General features: G+C 43.4%; 1 protein-coding gene across 1 annotated transcript; it reads left to right on the top strand.

Moving 5' to 3' along the window:
* The first annotated feature begins 3831 nt into the window (after positions 1-3831).
* On the top strand, positions 3832-20102 carry CGAS (cyclic GMP-AMP synthase). The gene is made up of 5 exons (XM_056856179.1): positions 3832-4560; positions 12681-12909; positions 16604-16852; positions 19181-19280; positions 19763-20102. The coding sequence occupies exons 1-5, from the start codon at positions 3832-3834 to the stop codon at positions 20100-20102; spliced, it is 1647 nt and encodes a 548-aa protein (XP_056712157.1).
* The last annotated feature ends 2180 nt before the right edge of the window (positions 20103-22282 follow it).

The raw sequence follows: 22282 nt of genomic DNA, 5'->3' as shown, positions 1-22282 counted from the left end.
CTCTTTGGGTCTTCCTCTTTTCCTGCTGCCCTCAACTTTTCCTAGCATGACTGTCTTTTCCAGTGACTATTGTCGTCTCATGTCGTGACCAAAATACGACAGCCTCAGTTTAGTCATTTTAGCTTCTAGGGTCAGTTCAGGCTTGATTTGATCTATAACCCACTGATTTGTTTTTTTGGCAGTCCACGGAATCCGTAACCCTCTCCTCCAACACCACATTTCAAAGGAATCTATTTTCTTCCTATCAGTTTTCTTCACTGTCCACCTTTCACACCCATACATGGCTTTCGATGGCATGAATTAATCTAGTCTTGGTGGCCAGTGACACATCCTTACACTTCAAAATCTTTTCTAGCTCCTTCATGGCTGCCCTTCCCAGACTCAATCTCTTTCTGATTTCTTGGCTGCAGTCTCCCTTTTGGTTGATGGTGGAGCCAAGGAATAGAAAGTCTTGAACAATTTCAATTTCCTCATTGTCAACCTTAAAGTTGTGTAATTCCCCTGTAGTCATTACTTTTGTTTTCTTGATGTTCAGCTGTAGTCCTGCTTTGGCACTTTCTCTTTTAACTTTCAGCAGTAGTAGTACTTTCAGAAAAATATGTAAAACATTTCTCATCTGGATGTAACACTCTCCAAATATTTGTTACAGTTAAAATTTCCATATATTTAAACACATTTTGGGGAGTTTACCTCCAATGCTCTTAGATCTATCCTTTTTTTTTTTGATCGAATGCACCATTCATATCACCAAATATCAGAACTTGACAACTCTAATAATTAAAGAGCTGAATATAGGCACACACACACATCTGCTATAGATCTGCACTCTGCTTCTCTAGCATAAAGAGTTCTAGGTTCAGTTGGCTATCTGTCCGTCATACACAGGTTTCGAGAACTAGAACATGCAGCATTGGGACAAGTAGGATTTCCATCCCCTGCACCCTCAGTAGTGCTTTAGTACTTTCAACATCCATATGAGAGATTCTCATTCTACAGCTGCAGATTTTCCCTGTATGAACTTACTAAATGAGGAAAGTGCCTCATTCTTTTTCTGTTACATAGGAAAACAAGAGCAGCCATGTTGGGTCAGACCATCTGTTCACCTAGTCCAGCATCCTGTTTCTTGGTGTATTCAGTCAGATGCCCCAGAAAGCCCATGAGCAGAATATGGAGGCCAATTCTGTCTCCTTATATTGCCACCTCCCCAGCACTTTTATTCAGAGGACTGACTACTGCCTTTTAATAGAAAGGTTCCATTTTGTTTGAATTTCCTCTTACTGTGGCCCTTCCAGAGAAGATGGGGAATCCTGTTTAAAAAACAAACAGAAACATATAGAAAGCTACCAAACAAGTTTTTTGATGGGCAGAAAAGTGACGAGCATTGAAAACTCGGTAACTTTTAACCCATCCCTTGTAAAAGAAAATGAAAGTCAATTCAGAGCTTTTGCTCTATCCCACTTGAAACTTCATGTTGATTTGTCCTCAGATTCAAACATTAACTCTGTCAGAATCAAGTGCAGCCCAACTGAAAGACAGGCTAGGCTCCTTTTCCCTGACATCTTTACTCAAATAAGTGCTTTTTCTTTTATGAGAATATCAGTCCCCCCACACACAACATTCCAACCACAATGTAGTGTTACTGGCAGCGTTCTTCCATCAATGGAGCAATTATGATATTGGCACATATGATGTGTGTGTGTTAAGTGCCATCAAGTCACTTCCGACTCATGGAGACCCTATGAATGAATGTCCTCCAAAATGTCCTGACTTTGACAGCCTTGCTCAGATCCTGCAAATTGAAGGCTGTGGCTTCCTTTATTGAGTCAATCCACCTCTTGTTGGGTCTTCCTCTTTTCCTGCTGCCCTCAACTTTTGCTAGCATGACTGTCTTTTCCAGTGACTCTTGTCGTCTCATGTCGTGACCAAAATACAACAGCCTCAGTTTAGTCATTTTAGCTTCTAGGGTCAGTTCAGGCTTGATTTGATCTATAACCCACTGATTTGTTTTTTTGGCAGTCCACGGAATCCGTAAACCTCTCCTCCAACACCACATTTCAAAGGAATCTATTTTCTTCCTATCAGCTTTCTTCACTGTCCAGCTTTCACACCCATACATAGTAATAGGGAATACGATGGCATGAATTAATCTAGTCTTGGTGGCCAGAGTCACATCCTTACACTTCAAAATCTTTTCTAGCTCCTTCATGGCTGCCCTTCCCAGACTCAATCTCTTTCTGATTTCTTGGCTGCAGTCTCCTTTTTGGTTGATGGTTTCCGTTTCTGTGGCTTGGAATGGCTCTACTGATATCCCATCTGCTCCTGGTGATTTGTTTCTCCCGATTGCTCTCAATGCAGCTTTCACTTCACTTTCTAAAACTGTAGGTTCTTCTTCAAAAGATTCTTCTTGGAAAGAATCTTTTATCCTTTCATCTCTTCTGTATAGTTCTGCAGTGTACTATTCCCACCTTTTCTTTATTTTGTCCTGTTCAGTTAATGTATTTCCATGCGGATCTTTCAGCATGCCTAACCGTGCTTTAAATTTCCCTTTGATTTCTTGGATCTTGTGGAACAGATCTCTTGTTCTTCCTTTTTTGTTGTTCTCTTCTATTTCTTTACACTGATTATTATAATAGGTCTCTTTGTCTCTACGTATGATAGCCGCTATATAAGAAGGTGCCACAGGAGCTGTTATTTCCCTCTTTAAGATTTTACTGCCTGCTAGGGTTGCCCACAAGCCTGGAGAAAAGGCTTAATGTGTAGAAATGGGTAGCTGGAGCTTTTAGTGGCATTAAGGTAAATAATAGTACTTGGTAAACAATGTCCCATGAAGCCTCTATTACAAGGACAGGATGTCCCTCTCCCCCCCCCCCCCCGCCGCGCAGGCAGTTGGCAATTACTCCCTGCCTTTCCCTGCTATCAATGGACTTCCTGCAATTGCTGGGGTGCCAGAGGTGAAACAGGAGGCAGATGGGTGCACTCTTTAGATTTAGGCAGGAGAAACAAAAGCAGCTGGCTGATGAATTAGAGTGTCAGCTATACTGGGAGTTGATCTATTGAGGCACTGCCACAGATAGGGTTCCCAACTGTGGGGGGGGGGATATGTCCTGTCCCTTTGTGTGTGTGTGTGTACAGTGCTGTCAAGTCGCAGCCGACTCATGGCGACCCCTTTGGGGGTTTTCATGGCAAGAGACTATCAGAGGTGGTTTGCCAGCGCCTTCCTCTGCACAGCAACCCGGGCCTTCCTTGGTGGTTTCGCATCCAAATACTAACACGGTTGAAAGCCCGGACATGTGGCGCTTGCAAATCGTTTCCAGGCCCCTGGAGTGCGGTCAGACAAAGATACGACGTTCGTTTCAACGTTGTTGATGCTTCGTGCGTTAAGCCTGCGAGTTCATTGCAGCTGATGCTGCAATAAACCGGCTAGTCTTTAAAAAGCCTGCTACAGACATTTTGATGATTTGTACAGTCATCAAAATCACAAGCTCGGCCAAGTCGCCAAGCCGAAACTTGCGTTTGAGGAAGGAGCCGGGTGGGCGTGGAAGGAGTCCCTCAACGCTGCCCGCCGCCGCCGCCTCGTTACAAATCGGTTTCGTTTCTTTTCGAGAAAAAAGCCGCCGCCCCCCCCCCCCGCCCCGCTCCGCGTTCAAGCCCACTCACGGCAAGCCACCCCCTCGGCTAGGCTTTTCAAGGCAAGAGCCATTGAGGGCTGGTTTGCCATCGCCTTCCTGGGCGGCCTTCCCAGTGCCACCCCAGTCCTAACCAGTTCCCCAGGCGGTCGGGCCCGCCGGGGCCGTTCAAGTCGTGGGTGTTTGGACGGGAAAGGCGACTTGCATGGAGCAGGAAGCAGCCGCCCGAGGCAAAGGCGCGCGAAAGGGCAGCGCGGCCCCCCCGGCCCGGGCGGAAGGTCCCGCCAGGCCAGCCTCAGCCCCCAAGGGGCCAGGCAGAGGGCAGCAGCAGCAGCAGCAGCCGCCTTCCCCCCGGGACCCCGTCGAAGGCGCGGCGTGGCTCGGGAAGGCAGGGGAGGGGTCTCCTCAGGCGGAGCAAGGAAGCGCCCCCAGCAGAAGAAAAGCCCCCCCGCAGAAAAGCCCCCCCCAAGCAGACCGGCGGGACCCAGCCGGGAAAAGCAGCCCTCCCGCCCAGGGCCGAGGGGCTGTGCGCAAGAAGCAGGCGCGCCCCGTCGAGGCGAAGGCGCTCGCGGAGGAGAAGGGAGCCGCGGCCTCGGGAGGCGCCCCCCGGCCCAGAAAGCAGGGGCCCCCAGCCCAGCAGGAGCCGCACCGCGGGGAGACAGGCGCGGCCCCGCCAGGGAGAAAAGCGGCCCCGCAGGAGAAAAGGGCCCCCGACGCCCAGGAGCCCCAGCAGAAAGGAGCGGCGGCGGCGGCGGGCGGGAGGAGCTCGCTCCGGCCGGTGCTGCGGAGGCTCAGGTTGCGCAAGGCGGAGATTTCGCATAACTCCCGGCGAGTTAACTGGGTGCGAGACCTGCTGGTCAAGGCCATCGCCAGGGAGGGGTGCTTCGGCTCCGTTGCCATACTGGGCACCGGCAGCTACTACGAGCACACCAAGGTAAACGGGGGGGGGGGGGCCGCCGCCGGTTTCCTTCCGGCAAAACTCGAAAATGAGCCCCCCCTGCAGAGTTTTGAGAATCTGGATGGGGAAAAGGTGCATGCGGAGAGCGGCCAACCCAAGACCAAACCTGCCCGGGCGTGATTGCCCTAGTTAGGTCTGGCCTCCCCTGCTCCAGGTGGGGAGATCTTGGCCATTGATGCACGGGAGGGGTCGCCTTGGCTTGGCCGCTCTCTGGATGCACCTTTTCCCCATCCAAATTCTCAGAACTCAACCATAAGCCCCCGTGCAGAGTTTTGAGAATTTGGTTGGGGAAAAGGTGCATCTAGAGAGCGGCCAATCCAAGGCGACCCCTCCCGTGCATCAATGGCCAAGGTGAAAGAGCAGTCGCTGCGGCCTCCCATGGCGGGTGGGGTTCACTCTTTTGCCCCGCTACATTTTCTCGGTAGAAGTCGCCTCTCTCCTAAATCTGTTGTAAGCCCCCCCCCCCCCCGTTGGGAAAAACGACTGGCAGCCCTTTGGGTTCTGTTCTTCCCGGAACTAGTAACACCTTGGTTGGGCAGGGTTTGTGTACCGCGAACACACACACCCCATCTAATTATTGTCATTAAACACGCGTGGGGAGTTAGAGCGCAGATTTCCCTCTGCTAAATTGAGCCCAACACGGCCTGCCAGCTCTAAAGTTTGCATCAGTGGTGGTTTTTTTATTATTATTATTCCGACTTCTTTTGCAAATGCTTCTGCACAATGTGGTTTGTTTAATTAATGAAACATTTACATGGCACCTCTCCAAAGACGTTTACAGTTATATTACAGTAAAATGTTTTCAGTAAAACAAGTACCACTCCCATTAATACTACCGTAATCAAGATAACAAGGAGCTGGGTATCTTGTTGGCGGGATGGTGATGTTGCAAAGGTTTGTACTATTCTTGGAAAAGAACCTAGAGATGTTATGCCTGTGACTTGGTACACCACTATACAGAAGCACTTTTTGTTATCTCTACAGGACTACACTAGTACAGGATTCACCAGCGTGCCTTGGATTTCAGAGTTCTTAATAACGAATTCAGTTTGTAATAAAAAATCTGTTGCAGCCCTTGCTGCTCCTTGGGAAGAACATATTTGCTCAAGCATATTTTGAGGACCAGATGTGCTTACATAGTCCATCTCATCACATCTACAGAGCTATTTGTGCTAACACCATATGGGGAACTTTTGGGAAACTCTAGAAGGAACTATTATAGGAACGGGTGAAATGTTCTAAGATAGCATGGGTTGCATCTGTTTGTAGAGTTGCCAACCTTCCAGGTACTAGCTGGAGATTTCCTGCTGTTGCAACTGATCTCCAGCCGATAGAGTTCAGTTCACCTGGAGAAAATGGCTGCTTTGGCAATTGAACTCTATGGCATTGAAGGCACTCCCAAAACCATGCCCTACTCAGGCTCTGCCCCAAAACCCTCCCGCCGACGGTAAAGAGGGACCTGGCAACCTTAGCAGTTGGCCATTCTCTCAAGTTTCGTATTGGGTATATTTGAAATTTTGTTAGCACAAAACTAACTCTTAAATTTGCACTTTTAAATTCCATAAATATACCAAGTATATTTTATATGCTATATATTTTATATGCTATATATTTTATATGCTAACTAAGGATTTTTTTTTTCACATTTTCATATTCCTCCCTGGTTAGTTCCTCCTTTTGTTTTTCCTCTGATCTGCATGTGCTTGGGTCCCTGGCCCTGCCCTTTCCCTCCCTTGGGCTGTGATGGGCCCTGTACTTGGCCTGCCAGCCGGATTAGTTCTTCCTGCCAAACTCTTTCTTTGCCTGCTGGCTGTCGCGTAACCAAACCCTTTAGGGAGTGAAGAAGCAGTTCCACAGTTACACCGTGGCCAGCTGCTGTGATGCAGGCAGCCCTTAGGATTACTTTGTAAGTTATAAATGGTTGTTGTTACTACAGCAAGCTAGGTTTACATTTGATAGGAATATGTGTGTGTAAAGTGCCTTCAAGTCACAGCCGACTTATGGCAAACCCTTTGGGGGTTTTCATGGCAAGAGACTAACAGAGGTGGTTTGCCAGTGCCTTCCTCTGTACAGCAACCCTGGTATTCCTTGGTGGTCTCCCATCCAAATACTAACCAGGGCTGACCCTGCTTAGCTTCTGAGATCTAACAAAATCAGGCTAGCCTGGCCGATCCAGGTCAGGGCTGATAGGAATATAAGGGTTGACTATATTTCAATTTCCCCCAAAAAACTTTTCCTAGGTAAAAATAAATATTTTCCCCTCCTCCATGGCTTCCACATTTTTGGTAATCTTACATTTCTTTTTGGGAGTGGCATTCCTAGGGCCAGGTGTGGCATCTTTTTTTCCTGTCAGGGTTGCTTTGCTTTTAAGAGCTATATCATGTCTCTACGGGTCAGACTAAGAATCAGTGGAGATACTGAACATGGCATGAGTTCTGCTATTAAGGGTGTTCAAAGGGCCAAATTAAATGTGAAGTCTTCCTTGTTTCTGAGATGGGACAGCTGCCACCGTTTTAAAGCCTAAAATAGGCAATTTAAAAATGCTGTGGGGCCCTGACCAGGGCACCACAGCTGGATGAAGTGTTCCTGGCCCCCCTCAAGTACCAAAACAGCTGCCAGGAGCATTTAGGCACTTTAAAAGGGGTGTGTGTATTTGGGGGAGACAAGAGTTCTTCATTAAGCTTTGCTGAGGACCCTTGAAGTATTTTTAAATTGCCCATTTTAGGCTTTAAAATAGTGGCTTCCCACAAGGAAGTGTCCCGTCTACTTTGGAACCAAGGCATGGTTAACACATGCCAGAAAATGAGGTGGTAGAATGGGGCATGCTGTTTCTGACTCCAGGTGGCGGATTCTAGTTTTGAATATGGGAAGAGAGGGGTTGGAGATAGAACATCTGCTGGTTGTCTCTCAATGAATTTTAATGTACGGGAGTGTACAGAAATATGACTGCAGCATGAAATGGCCCAGTCCATTCTATTGCTTCAGTGCCCTGTTGCCTCATTCTTTTGTGTTTGTAGGGCAGGCCTGCATGTTAAAATCCTCTGTTCTGATTTTCTCGATATCCCAGTTCAAAATGCTAGACCCTGGTACTTTTCCATCTTTAGAAAGTAGAACTTTTGTCCATAAACCTGCATCCCTGTAAAGTTTACCCTGGAATAATTCACTGCATCTGATTTGGAAAGTATTCAGTATGGTTCTGTAAACCACATCAAATATACTATGAGATAGTCCTATGTAAAACAATACTTAAATTCATTTGTAAATTAGTGGAGTGAATGTTTGTGTAACACATCTGTTCTTTTCACAAGAACATCTGTTCTTTTCACAAGAAGCGGGTCAGTACCTTTTGGTTGACTATGCTCTTAGAATCGACCCCTTCCTGAGAAGTGGTATGTTATCTTATTCAGTTAGTCACCTACTAAGCAGGACTCAACTACTTTACTCACTTAAAAAGTAAGTCTTTTTATTGATGTGCTCCAATGAAATTATTTGTATATATGTGTATATGGAAGTTTTACAAAGTCTTAAAATTCAGTAACAATGTATACAGTAAAGAAAGCAAGTTCTACATACTATTCAGTTTTAAAATCCAATACTTAAAATATAACAGTCTGATTTAGTTCAACGTATCTAATTCACATTCTAGAATAACATATAAGTAAATTCATACATACCAAGACCATCTTCTGAGACCCTCAGTCCAAAGACTTAGAGGTCTGAAGTTCTAGCCCTTTCTCTACCCATATTTATACTGTTTCATACTGTATTTTCACTGTTAAAAGTCACCATATTCCGACTTAGCTGGGTTTCCATGGCTAGACTTATACCATATAAAGACTTCCTCTCTGTATTCCAGCCGGCCTCCATATTAGGATTTCCTCCTTGTATTCCGACAAGTTACCATATAAGGGTTTTCCTCCTCCAGCTGGCCATTTGCCAATTTCTTAAATAGTCACTTTTTAGCTTTAATATACCTCCATGACGCCCAACATTATCAGCATCCTCATCTCTCAAAGAGTACTATCAAAATGAATCTATTCTGTAGTAATTCTTTCATATTTAAACTTTAAAACACAATATTACCTTTATACAATACTATTTTATAACAGTCAGTGTTCATGGCAGACTGAGTTTCACAAGCTTAGTTGGATTCCAGAAATTCAGTAAGATTCCAAAAGCTTATCTTACAAAAGATTAGGGTTTTTTAAAACAGTAGAGGAGTTTTCTAAAAGTGGCTCTTAGCCAGGCATGTTCATTTTAAATGAAATACAAGCCTCTAAATGGTCTTTATGAAGAATAAGGTTTCATATTGAATAATTCTGCATATGTACAACACTAATATAACAGTTTATATGCTCTAATATGTCAAAGCCTGTAACAGGGGCAGGTATTTTGTTTGACGCTTAACAGTCCTTCTGTTGGTGCTAATGAAAGCCAATTTGTATATTGCCCATATAGGGAACATAACTAAATGCGATAAACATCACACCAATGAAGGTGGACACGATTGGTTTTGTTTCGCCTATTGCATCTTCCAGCTTGCTGAGAAGATCTAACTTGGTATTGCTAGTCCCAAATATTTGACTATTTACAATTAAATGCTGAGGTTAATATAATGCAGTTTATTATTGTCATTAACTTCTAGATAACAAACCTGGCATATTGCCATGGAACATCCTTGCAACCCACATGCTTACAGTGCTGTCCCACCTTTGGGACATTCATGGAAGGTTGCACAAATATTTTCATCTCTGCTTCGTGGTAAATCCAGGCTAGATGGAGGGAAATTCCACTGGTCCTGTGGGGAGACTTAGTTCACATGTGACAAATAATAGGAGTGTCTTTCCATTTAAGCGGTTGCAAAGACTGGAGGTGCTTCTAGATCAGGGTTCCCCAACCTTTTTGAGCCTGCGGGAACATTTAGAATTCTGACATGGCACAGCAACAAAGTGGCTGCTGCAGGAGGTGAGGTCAGCACAAAAGGATGGCCACAGCTTAACTTCAGTAACACAGCACAGTTCCTTGTGCTGTGGTGGAAGCTGCTGCCAAAGCCCTACCTGGCCCCACCCATCTGTGCAGTAGTTCATGTTGGCTGAGCTGGTGGGGAAATTCCAGGGGTGGAGGAAACTGAGCCACCAGCACTCCCTGCACATCGCTGGGCATGACTTCACATGGGGTTTGGTGAGCAAGGAAAAATGGCTCGCCAGTATCTGCACTGCACACATTCACTGCCATCTCACCCAAGGGGCGAACATCAGGGAGCTGGCGTCTGCTCTCCCTGCCTGTGTATAAGCAGGGTCCTGAAAGCATGTTTACTGCCACATTGAGGGCAAAGCAGGCAGGAACAGTTTTGTCGCTCACATTAGCTAGTGTTGCTAATTTCCAATTTGGGAAATTCCTGGACATTTGGGTCTGGAGCCTGAGGACGGCATGGTTAGGGGATGTGAGGGACCTTAGCTGGTTATAATGCCATGGTCCACCCTCCAAAGCAGACTTTTTGTCCAGGATAACTGATCTGTGTTGCCCCTGGAGTGCAGTTGTAATTCCAGGAGATCTCCAAGTGCCACCTGGGTACCAGCCCTGGGGAGAAAAGGGCTCCCGAGTACTAGCAAGCAAGTCCAGGACAGGTGGAAGAGCCCATGTGCAGGTCTGGCCTTTGGCAAATCCCCTCACAGCCCCAAAACCTCTGAAACTCAGCTGTTAGTTCTTTGAAAAGGTGCTATGCTGTGTCACAAAGTGTCTTTCAATGTTATCCTTTTTGGGGAAGGCAACAGTTGAGCACAACAAACACACAGATTTGCCTTTCGCATTCACAAAACAGTATCTCTCTTCCCAGTCAGAACTGAAAAAGGTCCTGTTTTGTTTTTTTCTAGGTCCCCCACTCGTTTTGGCAAGTGTAGAGACAAAAAAATATTAAATGTGCAGTTTCTTGCCCCCTCCCCAAAGTAGGAGCCTTCATACTCCTCCTGGGTGCTGCTGCTTGGGAGGGAAAGAAGACAACAGGCGGGGGGGGGGGGCTTTCCTCCCCATCCCTGCTTCAAGCTAGTTAGCTCAGGAGGAAAAGAAGCTGACTGGTGGGGAAAGAAATCATGAGGTGAAAGAAAGGATCCCATGTCTAATAGCATTTGGGAAGAAGGGGAAAGTGTGGGTGTCAACAATTGCAGGAATAACAAAGCCACACAAAAGGAACCGTAAAGGCAGATCACAGAAGTTACTTGAGGCAGGTCAGCCGGACAGAGGGAAGCCCTCTTCCATGGGCTCAAATGAACACCACATCAAATCTGCCACAATCCCAGTGAGTGTTGGTGGGCCCCAAAGTGCACAGCCCTGCAGGCTATATGTTGGGGCACCCCTGTTCTAGATCCTTTCCTCCTTGAAAAACAGGGTGATAGCAGAGATCAGAGAGACTTGTTACCAGAAGCATTTGAAGTATGGCCTCTGCCCTCTTTTTCTGAAAAGGAGGGTTATCTCCATACTAAACTATACTTTTGTAACCTCTGATGGCTTCCAGTGAAAACAACCCAGAAGCTACAGCTGATTCAAAATGTAGCTTTCTCTGAGCCCTAATAGATACAGAGAAGGCAAAAATGTATTTAGCTGATTTTTACACCACCAATTGCCTGTTTGCTTCAGAGCTGAATTTGTTGCTTCTCTTTAAAGCCGTCCTTTACCTGGAGGCAGACACAGCTTTGAGATGGCTTCTTTTTGTAGGAGGTGAGCTCTGCAGGTTGGACTGTGCTCAGAGAGCCTTTATTTGAGAACTGAGAACATGTGTCGCAAGGATCAGGGTTGCAGCCAAGGCTCCAAGAGAAGCTCACAGATGTGATGCAAAATTACTCTTTCTTCCATGCCCCCTCCTTATCTTGTCTATTGTTGTTTTGTTGTCTTAAATTGTTGCATGCTCCCCCCTTTGCTGGGTGGTGAGAAATTCCTGGGATAGCATTAGAAGGATTACCTTTCCTTAGATTAACTAGTACTAGAGACTTAAGGGCCATTTTTGTATGGTCAGTTTTGATGCTCACTCACAGCTCTTTTTAAAAATGCAGCTTTAAAAATGCCTATTCATGGTCCCGGCGCAAAAGGAGAAATTCCACCCCCCTGCTCCTTCGGTCCTGTTTGCATAGCCCTTAGCATGTGCATAGCTAACGTGCCACTATTGTTTTGCATGGTTCCTTGAGGGGGATTCTTCCCGGCAAATACCAAATGTCGCGTTAAATGGGCTCTTTAGTAATGCGAAACAGGTACGTGCCGGCTTCGCGGTCACTTCTGGAATGACAGTCCAGCGTGAACAATTCAAAAAAAGATGTGGGGCAATTCAGCCTGGAACGCTGAATTCTGGAATGACAGTCCAGCGTGAACAATTCAAAAAAAGATGTGGGGCAATTCAGCCTGGAACGCGCTGCTAATTACCAAGCATAAATGGCCAAGATGTTTTTATATGTCCTTTACTTACAAATATGCGAGTGGAACACAAGGAGGACAAACACATCTCTATAAATAAACAGACATCACAGCCTACATCAGATTCCTAGAGGGCAACTGTTGCAGCTCCTACAAGGCTAAACCTCCAGTTTCAGCCTCCTAGTGCTTTCTTTCCTACCAACCAAACACTTCTAGATATTTTTCTGCCTCCTCTGCTCAGCTGGAGGAGTGTTTCCTTCTTTCATATGATGGTTTGGAATCCATGGACAGTGTTAGTGTGCATCTCTTATTAACATGGAGAAATCCATAACTATCAGACCTGATATTATCTCCCACTGATAAGACATTAATTGAGTCTTCTGGGTTCTGTGCAAGCAATCAAGCTAACATATGAACACGTGAAGCTGCCTTACACTGAATTATTCCGTCAAAGTCCGTACTGTCTACTCAGACTGGCAGTGGCTCTCCAGGGTCTTAGGGAGAGGGCTTTCACACCACCTACCACCAGATCCTTTTACCTGGGACCTTCTGCATGCCAGACAAATGCACTACCACTGAGCCACCGGATGGTTTGTCAGCAGTGTGTTTTTTATTATTTTGTTTTAGATTTTTTAAATATCCTATTGTTGGCTAATATGAGGCTTGAGAAAATAATACATTTGTTTGGCTTACAGATAACTAAACCAGACGAATTTGACATTATGCTTAAAGTGCCAGAAGTAAGACTTGAGCTGGAGCCATATGATACCTGTGATTACAAGGATCCTTATTATTTAGTAAAATTGAAAAGGAATCCTACATTAAAGCAGCTAAATAAATTTGCTGATCAGGAACATCTTTCAGCTTCCAAAATCCTTTCAGAACTGAGGACCATTATTACAGATGAAGTAAAGACTATAAATGGTAAGTATTCCTTTCTTGAGAATTAAAAAGGGGAATAAAAAAGATACTGGTCATAATTAGTTCTCCAGTCTCATTTTAATCAATTGGAACTAAGCACACAGTTAAAATCACACAAGTTCCATTGCATTGTAAAGACTTTATAACTGTGTTGGTCCCATAGAACAGAAACTGCAAGGCTTGAGCGATCAGAAATTTTAAGAATAACTAGTGTTCTAAATAATATGTGAGCATCTGAATTAGTCTGTATTCAGGCAATGAAATAAAGTAATCCATAAACCATTGTTGGTTTAGTGTGATGCCTTGATTCAGGCTGTATCACAACCTGTGGTCTGTCCATGAATGCAATCATCAGTGTTTTTCCCTAACCTTAATTGCTGTTGATCAATAGCAAGCAGGCTGCATATATAGGCCAGCAGCCTGGTAATACAAGGGAGCGTGCAGGTTTTCTGCTCGAGACAGAAAAGAGGCAAACAGCAGACTAAGAGGGAGTTATGAACAAACGATGCTCTGTTAAATATGTCTGAAAGAGTAACCAGTGTTTTTGCAACCAGCTGTGGCTTAAACCATCGGAATTGTAGCTTTTCATGGTTTTATCTTTATGCTTAGAAGGTACCTCAAGGCCTCTAAACCTTAGAGTATATCACCCAGTTCAGTTTTGTAAAAAACTTTCAAAATTAATCTCTAGATTTGCTAGCAATACTTCTTGTTTGGTCCGTCATGTATAACATTTGACCCAAGGATATTATAGAACAATTAAAAGGCTGCATTTATAACTACGCAGAATGCTAACAAGAAAACAAAGTTTTATGCTCCTTTCTGTACTTTCTGGCTTTTTAATAGATCACTGAAACATTGCTATTTAAAAATGTTTTTACACTGTACATTTTGTACAGATAAGGAGACACGATTTCCAGGATTTGGTGTAACTGTTAGTCATCTACCTCTCAGTTGTGAATATGGAAATCATTATTTTGATTGTATTCATTTTAAAACACAGTGAGGTGAAAGCTGACAGTTGCTTAGTCAATTATACCACCTGTATTCTTCTGAGGTCGGTAAAATGAGTACCCAGCTTGCTGGGGATAAAGGGAAGATGACTGGGGAAGACACTGACAAACCACCCCATAAACAAAGTCTGCCTAGTAAACGTCGGGATGTGATGTCACCCCGTGGGTCAGGAATGACCCGGTGCTTGCACAGGGGACCTTTACAAGAGAGCTAGGGGAATCCCCCTGACCTTGCACTGCAACTCAAAGAGACTCGTTGTGATGGACGAAAGGCCCCATCCTGTAGGCTTCAAAATGGGGAAAAGGAAGGGCTCATCATGCTGAGCTTCAGTAGCGTTAGGTGTTCCAGATGCTCACCCATCTTGAAAAGCTGCAGGGTTGGTGGGCCCATATTCAGGATATCTAATGGAATGGATTGGCAGAAGGTTCAGGAAAGTAAAAATAATTTTTGATGATCTACAAGGTCATTTATGTCATCTAAGGCAAATTCATTTAGACAAATTCACCAGTTTATCAATGGCTAGTAGATGGATCCTGAATCTCCAGCAAGGCTCTTATGTCGGGCCAACTGCCCCCCTAATGCTGGTACATTCCTGCAGAAACCAAGAAATAGGAGAAGGATTTCTTATGCTCAAACCAGATAAGACGTTTTGGTACGAGATGGGTTTGGCAAAATGGAAAGCTACTGCTTACTGCCTTTGGGTTCTTCATTATTCTTACAGGCCAGTGGGCACCTACATAACTTGAAAACTAACGTGGGGCTTAGCATTTATAGTCTTCTGGTACTTCTTCCTTCCACAGCTGAAATATCTGCACCAAAGATAAGCTGGGCATACGTTTAAATTTCTCCTCCTCCTCCTTAGTTTTCTGAATATTTAACCTAAAAACATTAACCTAAAAAAAGACTTCAATGGCATGCTACAGCTCACTTGTTGCTTTAGACCACTAACTGGTCATGATTAAAAGTAGTACAACAAAAGTCTACTTGTTTCAGTAGGATGCAAGTGAATTTGATAGTGTTGGGATTGTATCTTTTCCCTTCAAGATTAAATAATGATTGGTATCACATTTTCTGTTGCTTTAAAGTTAATATTTTTACAAGTTGGGGATCCATGAGTCTTGTGAGGGAGGGAAATCCCATCGACTCCACGATCTGCTTCCCCCCCAGCTTTTTCTCACCCCACGATGTCAACCACCATCTCTTAAAATGTCAGTTAGCTTTTTTTTTCTGTGTGGGGATGGGGGTGTAATAAATCATCATTTAAAATGTTTTGGGATTTTTTTCATCTCCCCGCCCGTCCTTGGCCCAATTTTTTTTGATGTGCCCTGTAGGGCCAGGTTCAGAATTAGACACATAGACAAAAGTTGCAAAGGCAAATTAAGCATACAACTGTGTTTACAAGAACTATATTTTCTTCACTTGGACTGTAAACAAATTCTTTACTCGGAGGATTTTAAGATAGTCTCTAATGATGCATAGCACTAATCAAGCCTCTTAACTCTTGCTGAAACTTTTTGTTCTGTAAGTTGTGGTACCCTTCTATGGTAATGCAGGGCAGAATTCTGAATATACCATACTCAGACAGGATCTGTCCTTGCACTTCTGGCTCTATTGACTCATTAGCCCATGCCCTTTTGGAATGCCGCTTTTACGAGGAACTTCGATCGCACTATATTTCCCCCCTTTTAATATACAAATCCAATGCCTCTGTGACTGACATAATGCCTTTTTTACTAAGTGACAGGGACCCCAAGGCTACATTGTCAGTGGCAAGATTTGTTTCAGTCCTTATATCCCTCCAACACTAGATATATGCTGCTCAAGATCAATTGATCAAGGAGCTTCTAAGGGATAAAAGGAAAGGAAAAGGAGTAAGTTGTGGTATGGATAGCTTTGAGAGAATACTCCCAACAGCAGCTGCTAGCAGGGAATTGACCAGGAAAGTGGTCACTCTACCTCTCATGCATGCACACTGTTTTTGTCCCACCTGTAGCCAAGGGAGGGGTGACAGCCAGTTCCTGGCTAATGCTCAAGAATGCTTAAAACTAAATTTTGAACGGTCATTATTCACTACAGCAGCAACTTAAGATTTTTCATATTATTCTAGTGGTCCATGGAAATACGCCTTGAAAGCCACATCTCAAATAGAAGTCAGTCATGTACTAAAGCGAATTGGCTGCTGCAGGCTGTGACCATAGGAACTGAAACATGTACTGCTACAGCATGTGCAGAGCCTGTCTTCCACAGAAGCTTCTCATTACCATCCTGTATTCAAGAATGAAAATAAGTATTTGGCTTGTATATGTGAACTGTCCTATGGACACCTGGAAGTTATGCCAACTCTCAAATCATTCTACTGACAACCTGTGCTTAAAATCTGTGTCACTTTCATACAGGGCTTCCAATAGCCTTCACTTAAATTCCGTAGCTAAAATATACCAGTAGCAGTTTTCTGCTCCAATGGAATAACAATAATGATAAAGCTGTTATTGTACTTATCTGCAGCTCAACAATGTCAGTTGAATATGTCCCACAAGCCCACTCCCTTGTATCAAAAGTTTAAACTTTTATTTGTAAGTTAATCTGGTTCAACTTTTTGTATTGGTTTCATCTATTTTGCTCAACTTTCGTTGACGTGGTAGCTTGAAATGGAAATACTCAAACTTTTTTTTCTGGCTTTTAATAGAAATGAAGGTAACTGTGGAGAGAGAAAAACCTGGAAGCCCAGCAGTTACTCTTCAAATTGGAGAACCACCCTCGCGTATATCGGTAGATATCATTCTTGCTTTGGAAATGACGGGTACTACCTTGTGGGACAGTCGAAAGGGAGGACCAGACGTTAAAAAATGGCTCGGAGCACAAATGGAGAGGCAACTGTACCGGCAGCGACGGTGCCTTGTGCCCAAGAATGTTAAAGTGGGCGCACACTTCATAGGTATTGCAAATGAAAATAACTTTTTAAGAAATGTCTGGCTTAGTACACGAACACCCCTTATACAATTCTCCAGTTTAAGGGGCTTGAAATTTGATCACAAGTGATCAACAAGGCAGTCAAATCCCCTCCCTGCTTGTGATCTAAATCTTCTAGAAATATTGAAAACGTGGGGGTGCCTATGGAGGGGGAGTGCTTTTCTGTCATCATCCTCCCCCATTCATGTTAATGGAAAGTTACCTCTAAAGTCCAAAATAGTAACATTTGATTTAAAAAGAGGAAACTTTTAAAAAATGAGGGGACTAATTAGAAGAATGCTGAAATACAGGAAATTCAAACCCCTAGAAGATGCTTGGAAGGGATTTAAAACACCCTAATTGAAGCTCAGATTGTTTTCTCCAAGGTATTGCTAAGTCTAAAAGGATGCTGGGAAAGAAGCCATAAAAGGCAAAAAGGCTTTTTTTAAAAAGCAAGGCCTGCCCCAATGAAGTGAACATAGGGTTTGGCATGCAGAAAGACAATTAGAGGAGTGGATTGCTAAAAGCATCAAGACAAACAATAAGCATTACTTTAAATGTATCCAGAGCAGAAAACCAGCCAGAAAAGAAGTTCCTTGCTGAAGGGAGATAGCAGAGAAGCAAAATGAATTCTTAGGAGCTGTGGTCACTGTAGCAACTGTTGCACATGTACCCAGGATACAGCCACTATTTTCAGGAAGAGAGTCCGAAGAACTGAATTAACTGTAGTGATGAAAGATGAAGTTCTAGACCTATTAGAAAAAATAAAAATCAGGAAAGTTCTTAGGAAACTGAAATATGAGATTATCTACTAACTTGTATATGTAACTTGCCACTACAGTCAGCCACTGTACCAGAAGACTGGAGAGCCACAACTGTTAAAACAGAGTTGCACTTACCTGTAACTGTTGTTCATCGAGTGGTCTTCTGTGCAGGCACCCATGCGGGACTGCACAGAAGCCACGAAGGTGAACATGATTTTTATAAAGGGGTCCAGAGGGGAACCACAAAATAACAGGACAGTAGGCTTAAAATCTGTCCCAGACACATTAGTAGACTTAATAATCAAAGACAGAATTATTAGGCATGTAGAGGAACAAAGCCTACAGAGAGAAAATCAGCATGACTTCTGCAAAAGGAAGTCCTGCCTCACCAACCTTTTGGAGTAGACATTATATAGTAACAGTGCATTCCTGAAAGGAGGAATGCTTAGGAGGCAACCCAGCAGCGTTGCCTCCTAAGGTGGTTTCGGCCATACCGAAACCTCTACCTGGAACCAAAAACCCGTGGAACCCTGATACGCCAGCAAAAAGCTGGCTTATCTTCACACACAAAAGGGGGGTGTTTTGGCTCGGGAGGCCGACTAATGTCAGCCCCAGCTTGTGCCACAACACCCCAGGAACACCTCCTGGCTCATAGCTGCAGCCTGTGTTGGCAGCCGGCGGGAGGCTGTTGCCCAGTGCTGCCGTTGCCCAGTGCTGCCGTGGAAGCCGGCGTCTGGGCCTGCATGCTGGCGCTGGGGCCACCCATGCCGGCATGTGCCGTCCGGGCGCCAGTGGAGGCCTTAGTTGGCCTCCAAAGGACTTTCGGTCAAGCCACCGGCGCATTTCAGGAATGCGCTGTTAGACTTTTAAAAGGCTTTTGACAAGGAACCTAACCAAAGACTCCTCAGTAGTCATGGGACAAGAGGATGGATACCCTTATGGAATAAAAAGTGGTTAAATGACAGGAAGCAGAGGGGTCTCACTATTGAGGCTGGTGCTAATTAACTCATTCGTAAATTGTCTGCAACCGGGGGGTGATGAGATAGCAGTGCAATGGCCAAGTTTTCAGGTGACACAAAATTATTCAGGATGGTGAAAACCAAGGTGGACGGTGAAGAACTACAGAATCTCCACAAATTGGGTAAGTGGGTAACAAGAAGGCAAATGAAGATCAATATAGGTTAAGTGTAATGTCATGCACACTGGGACAAAATATCCAATGTAAAGCCAGTAGGCAAAATGGTAGACAACTAGGAAAATGCTGAACTGGGCTATCAGCCAGACTTCAGGTCTATTTCAATATACCTTAGGATGCCATAGCATCCTTGTCTTGTCCAGTATACCTGTGCAGAGTGGCAGAATCAAGGTCAATGGTAGCATTAGCGCAGTAATTGCATCTTTTCACTCTGGTTCTTATTGTATATGTTCTAAGGAGTTGCCCCTTAAGCCACCGATGCCAGATATCTAACGTGATTTTTTTAAAAAAATAATGGCTGCAAGAATGAGTTCTGCCATAAAATGCTGTGCCTTTTCTTACTTTTCAAACTTAGACACATGGAGGCTCTCTTTTTCACTTGCTGAGAAAACTATAATCAAGTATCACGGCAATGCAAAAACATGCTGTGAAGATAATGGAAAAAAATGCTGCAGGTTTGTATTTTTAAATTCCTTTTCCTTTCCAAGTTCTCTGTAGCCATTGTATAGTCTAAAAAATACTAGAGCAAGAATGTACTGGTTGCATCAAGGGTTTTCAAGGCAAGAGACTAACAGAGGTGGCTGGCCATTGCCTTCCTCTGCATAGCAACCCTGGTATTCCTTGGAGGTCTCCCATCCTGCTTAACTTCTGAGATCTGACGAGATCAGGCTAGCCTGGGCCATCCAGGTCAAGGCGTCCACACTAGAACCTGGAATATAACCATCCTCTAAAACCATAGGTACTGTAAGGCCCTAGATGGCAGTAGAGTGTGAGAGTAGGTGTTGCTTTTAAGTTCATCCTTGTTGACCAAGAGCTGTGGCTGAATCTTCTACTTCCTACAGTTGTGTAAATCAAACATTCCTTTTAAACTGCTTCTTGTAAGGATTTTCTGATACAAAATTATACATTTCACAATGTTTCCATTATTTCCCAACAGGAAAGATTGCCTTAAGCTTCTGAAGTATCTTCTGGAACAGCTTAAAACAAAACATCAGAGCAGAAATCAATTTAACAAATTCTGTTCTTACCATGCCAAAACCGCCTTTTTCCACACATGTGCCAAGTGGACCAGTGATGATGAATGGCTCCCTGAAAATTTTGATGAGTGCTTTGAAAGACTTTTGAATTATTTTTTAGATTGTCTCAGAATTGTTGAGCTTAAACATTTTTTTATTCCTGAATACAACTTGTTCTGCGCTGATTTGAAGTGCAGTATACTTGCACAAGCAATTGAAAGTGAGCAAACCAATGGATTCCCAATATTCAAACAAACATGATCTAAATTCACAAAAGTATACAAACATAATTTGTATTCTAAACTTCTAAACTTACGCTGTATAAAGTAACAAACAGAATGGATATTTGTAGCAGGGTAAGGGGCTACAATAGCAGCAGGAAAGAGGCTCTCGATTCCTTGCTTCGCCTCCTACCTTCACTGTACAGATGACCAGTTTTTGTGTTGAGAACGAAAGGTAGAATGCCTGTTTCCTCTCTCTCCAGACACCACTGATACATTAGCACAAACATTATGCTTCAAACATCTTTTAGAGGGTCCCAGAAGCCATTGCTCTAGTAGCCCCAAAAGCTAAGAAGCTAAGAAATCTGGGTCTTTAGCAGGTTCCAGCCTAAATAAATGCATTGAGAGGTTTAGCAATCTCAGGTGGTGGTGGGGGAACGGACACAGTATCCACCACCAAAGCTGGACTACTGAAGCCATTTCTGGGTTCAGCTGTGTACAAAGCCCACAATGTCACCAGCTGTGCTTCTCAAAGCATTTTCCCAAAAAACATTTCATGAAGAGTCTATCAGCTTACAGCCTGTCCATTCAGCTAGGAACTAGAGTGACAACTAGACTATACTTTAATAGGCTACGCTCAGTTTATTTCCAGTGCAAGAAATCAGTACTAGGCTTCAATCAGCTGAATGCTGATGTCTCCCCTTCTTTCCTGACTAGCTTGTGGCTACCTAATATGGAAGCCAATTTGTTTTATTGGTCACACTAAACTGCTGTTATTTTTCTGGTATGTGGGCTTAGGCTTTAATGTACTCTTTCTCTCTATATATATTTAAGACTCTTAGCTCCTTTATGATGTAGATGTGACAGCCTTCCTTGCTGTCTATTTAAATTCTAGTTTTCTTTTCATATTGATCTGCAATTGATTTCTTGCAAGGTGCCACAAGCATTTAAAAGAATAAAATACAAGAAACACTGGTGTTCACATTTGATTCCTTAGTACCTGGAGCTGTGTTTCAAACTAATAATTTACTTTGCCCCCAAGAGCTCTTGAAAAGCCACTGAAAATTAAGCCTACTCCTACCTGCAACCTGGAAATTTCATACCTAACCTAATGAAGTGCAACAGAGAGTACGCTCAGATGTTACGTGTGTGGAAAGTGCAATCTCACAAGAGACCCTGTAGAGTTTTCAAGGCAAGACGCTAGCAGGTGGTTTGCCTTTGCCTTCCTCTGCAGTGTCCCTGGAATTCCTTGGTCGTCTCCCATCCCATCGAAGTACTAACCAGAGCAGACCCTGCTTAGCTTCTGAGAGTGGACTAGCTTGGGCCATACAGCTCAGGGATCCCAGAAGTTAGTTATGAAACTTTCTCACTTGAATGAAAAAACATTCATAAAAATGCAATACAGAGATACAAACATAAAATATCTCTAAAGCTCACCGTTTTAATAAGTATAAAGAGAAGACAGAAAGAATTACTGAAAACATTTTCTTCATCAAAACGTGTATTGCCGGACAGGATACTGTTACAAATCCAATAACAATCTACTATATAGAGTTAGTTTGGTGTGGTAATATATTATGTTTGGGCATTCTACCAATGAAAATACAGTAGGGTTAATTGTAAAATAAAACGAGGAAGGAGAAACCTGTAAATTCATTGTTATTTCTTTGGATTTGTCAGAATGTTTGTTGACATTCTATGAAACCCATTTCTCCCTTATAACAAACAAAAATGCAAATCAGGAAACAAGAATTAACATTCTTTACTTACAAGAGTGAAAATTATAAGATTCTTTAATCTTAACCAAAGTCTGAAACTGAACAATACATGTCTGCTCATTTGCGACAGTACTGTATTAAAATATTTTAAAGTAAACAGACATTTCAAAAATAATTAGAAGCAGGCATAATTTTCAATATTTCTGAACTTCGCTGATCAAGATGTTACTGGAAAGTTGACAAATTATCACTTTGTATACAAGTTTCCTCCCTGAACATGAGAAGACATAATCAATGTATTGTATGTCAGTGAGCCCTATTTTATATCCTATTAAGGCCCTTATTCTCAAAATATTTACTGGACGTTGCAATTAGAACTTAATGTCTACGGTATAAACATATGGCTCACTTTACAATGCATATATAATATGCATTCTTCTCAAATCTGGAAATATACTTTGTTACTGCAAATTGTGCAGTTTGAGGAAAATCCAAGTTTTCC

Source organism: Euleptes europaea, chromosome 10, assembly GCF_029931775.1.
Source record: "Euleptes europaea isolate rEulEur1 chromosome 10, rEulEur1.hap1, whole genome shotgun sequence".
In the NCBI taxonomy this organism is placed as follows: Eukaryota; Metazoa; Chordata; class Lepidosauria; order Squamata; family Sphaerodactylidae; genus Euleptes; species Euleptes europaea.
This window is presented reverse-complemented; position numbering and strand designations above follow the sequence as displayed.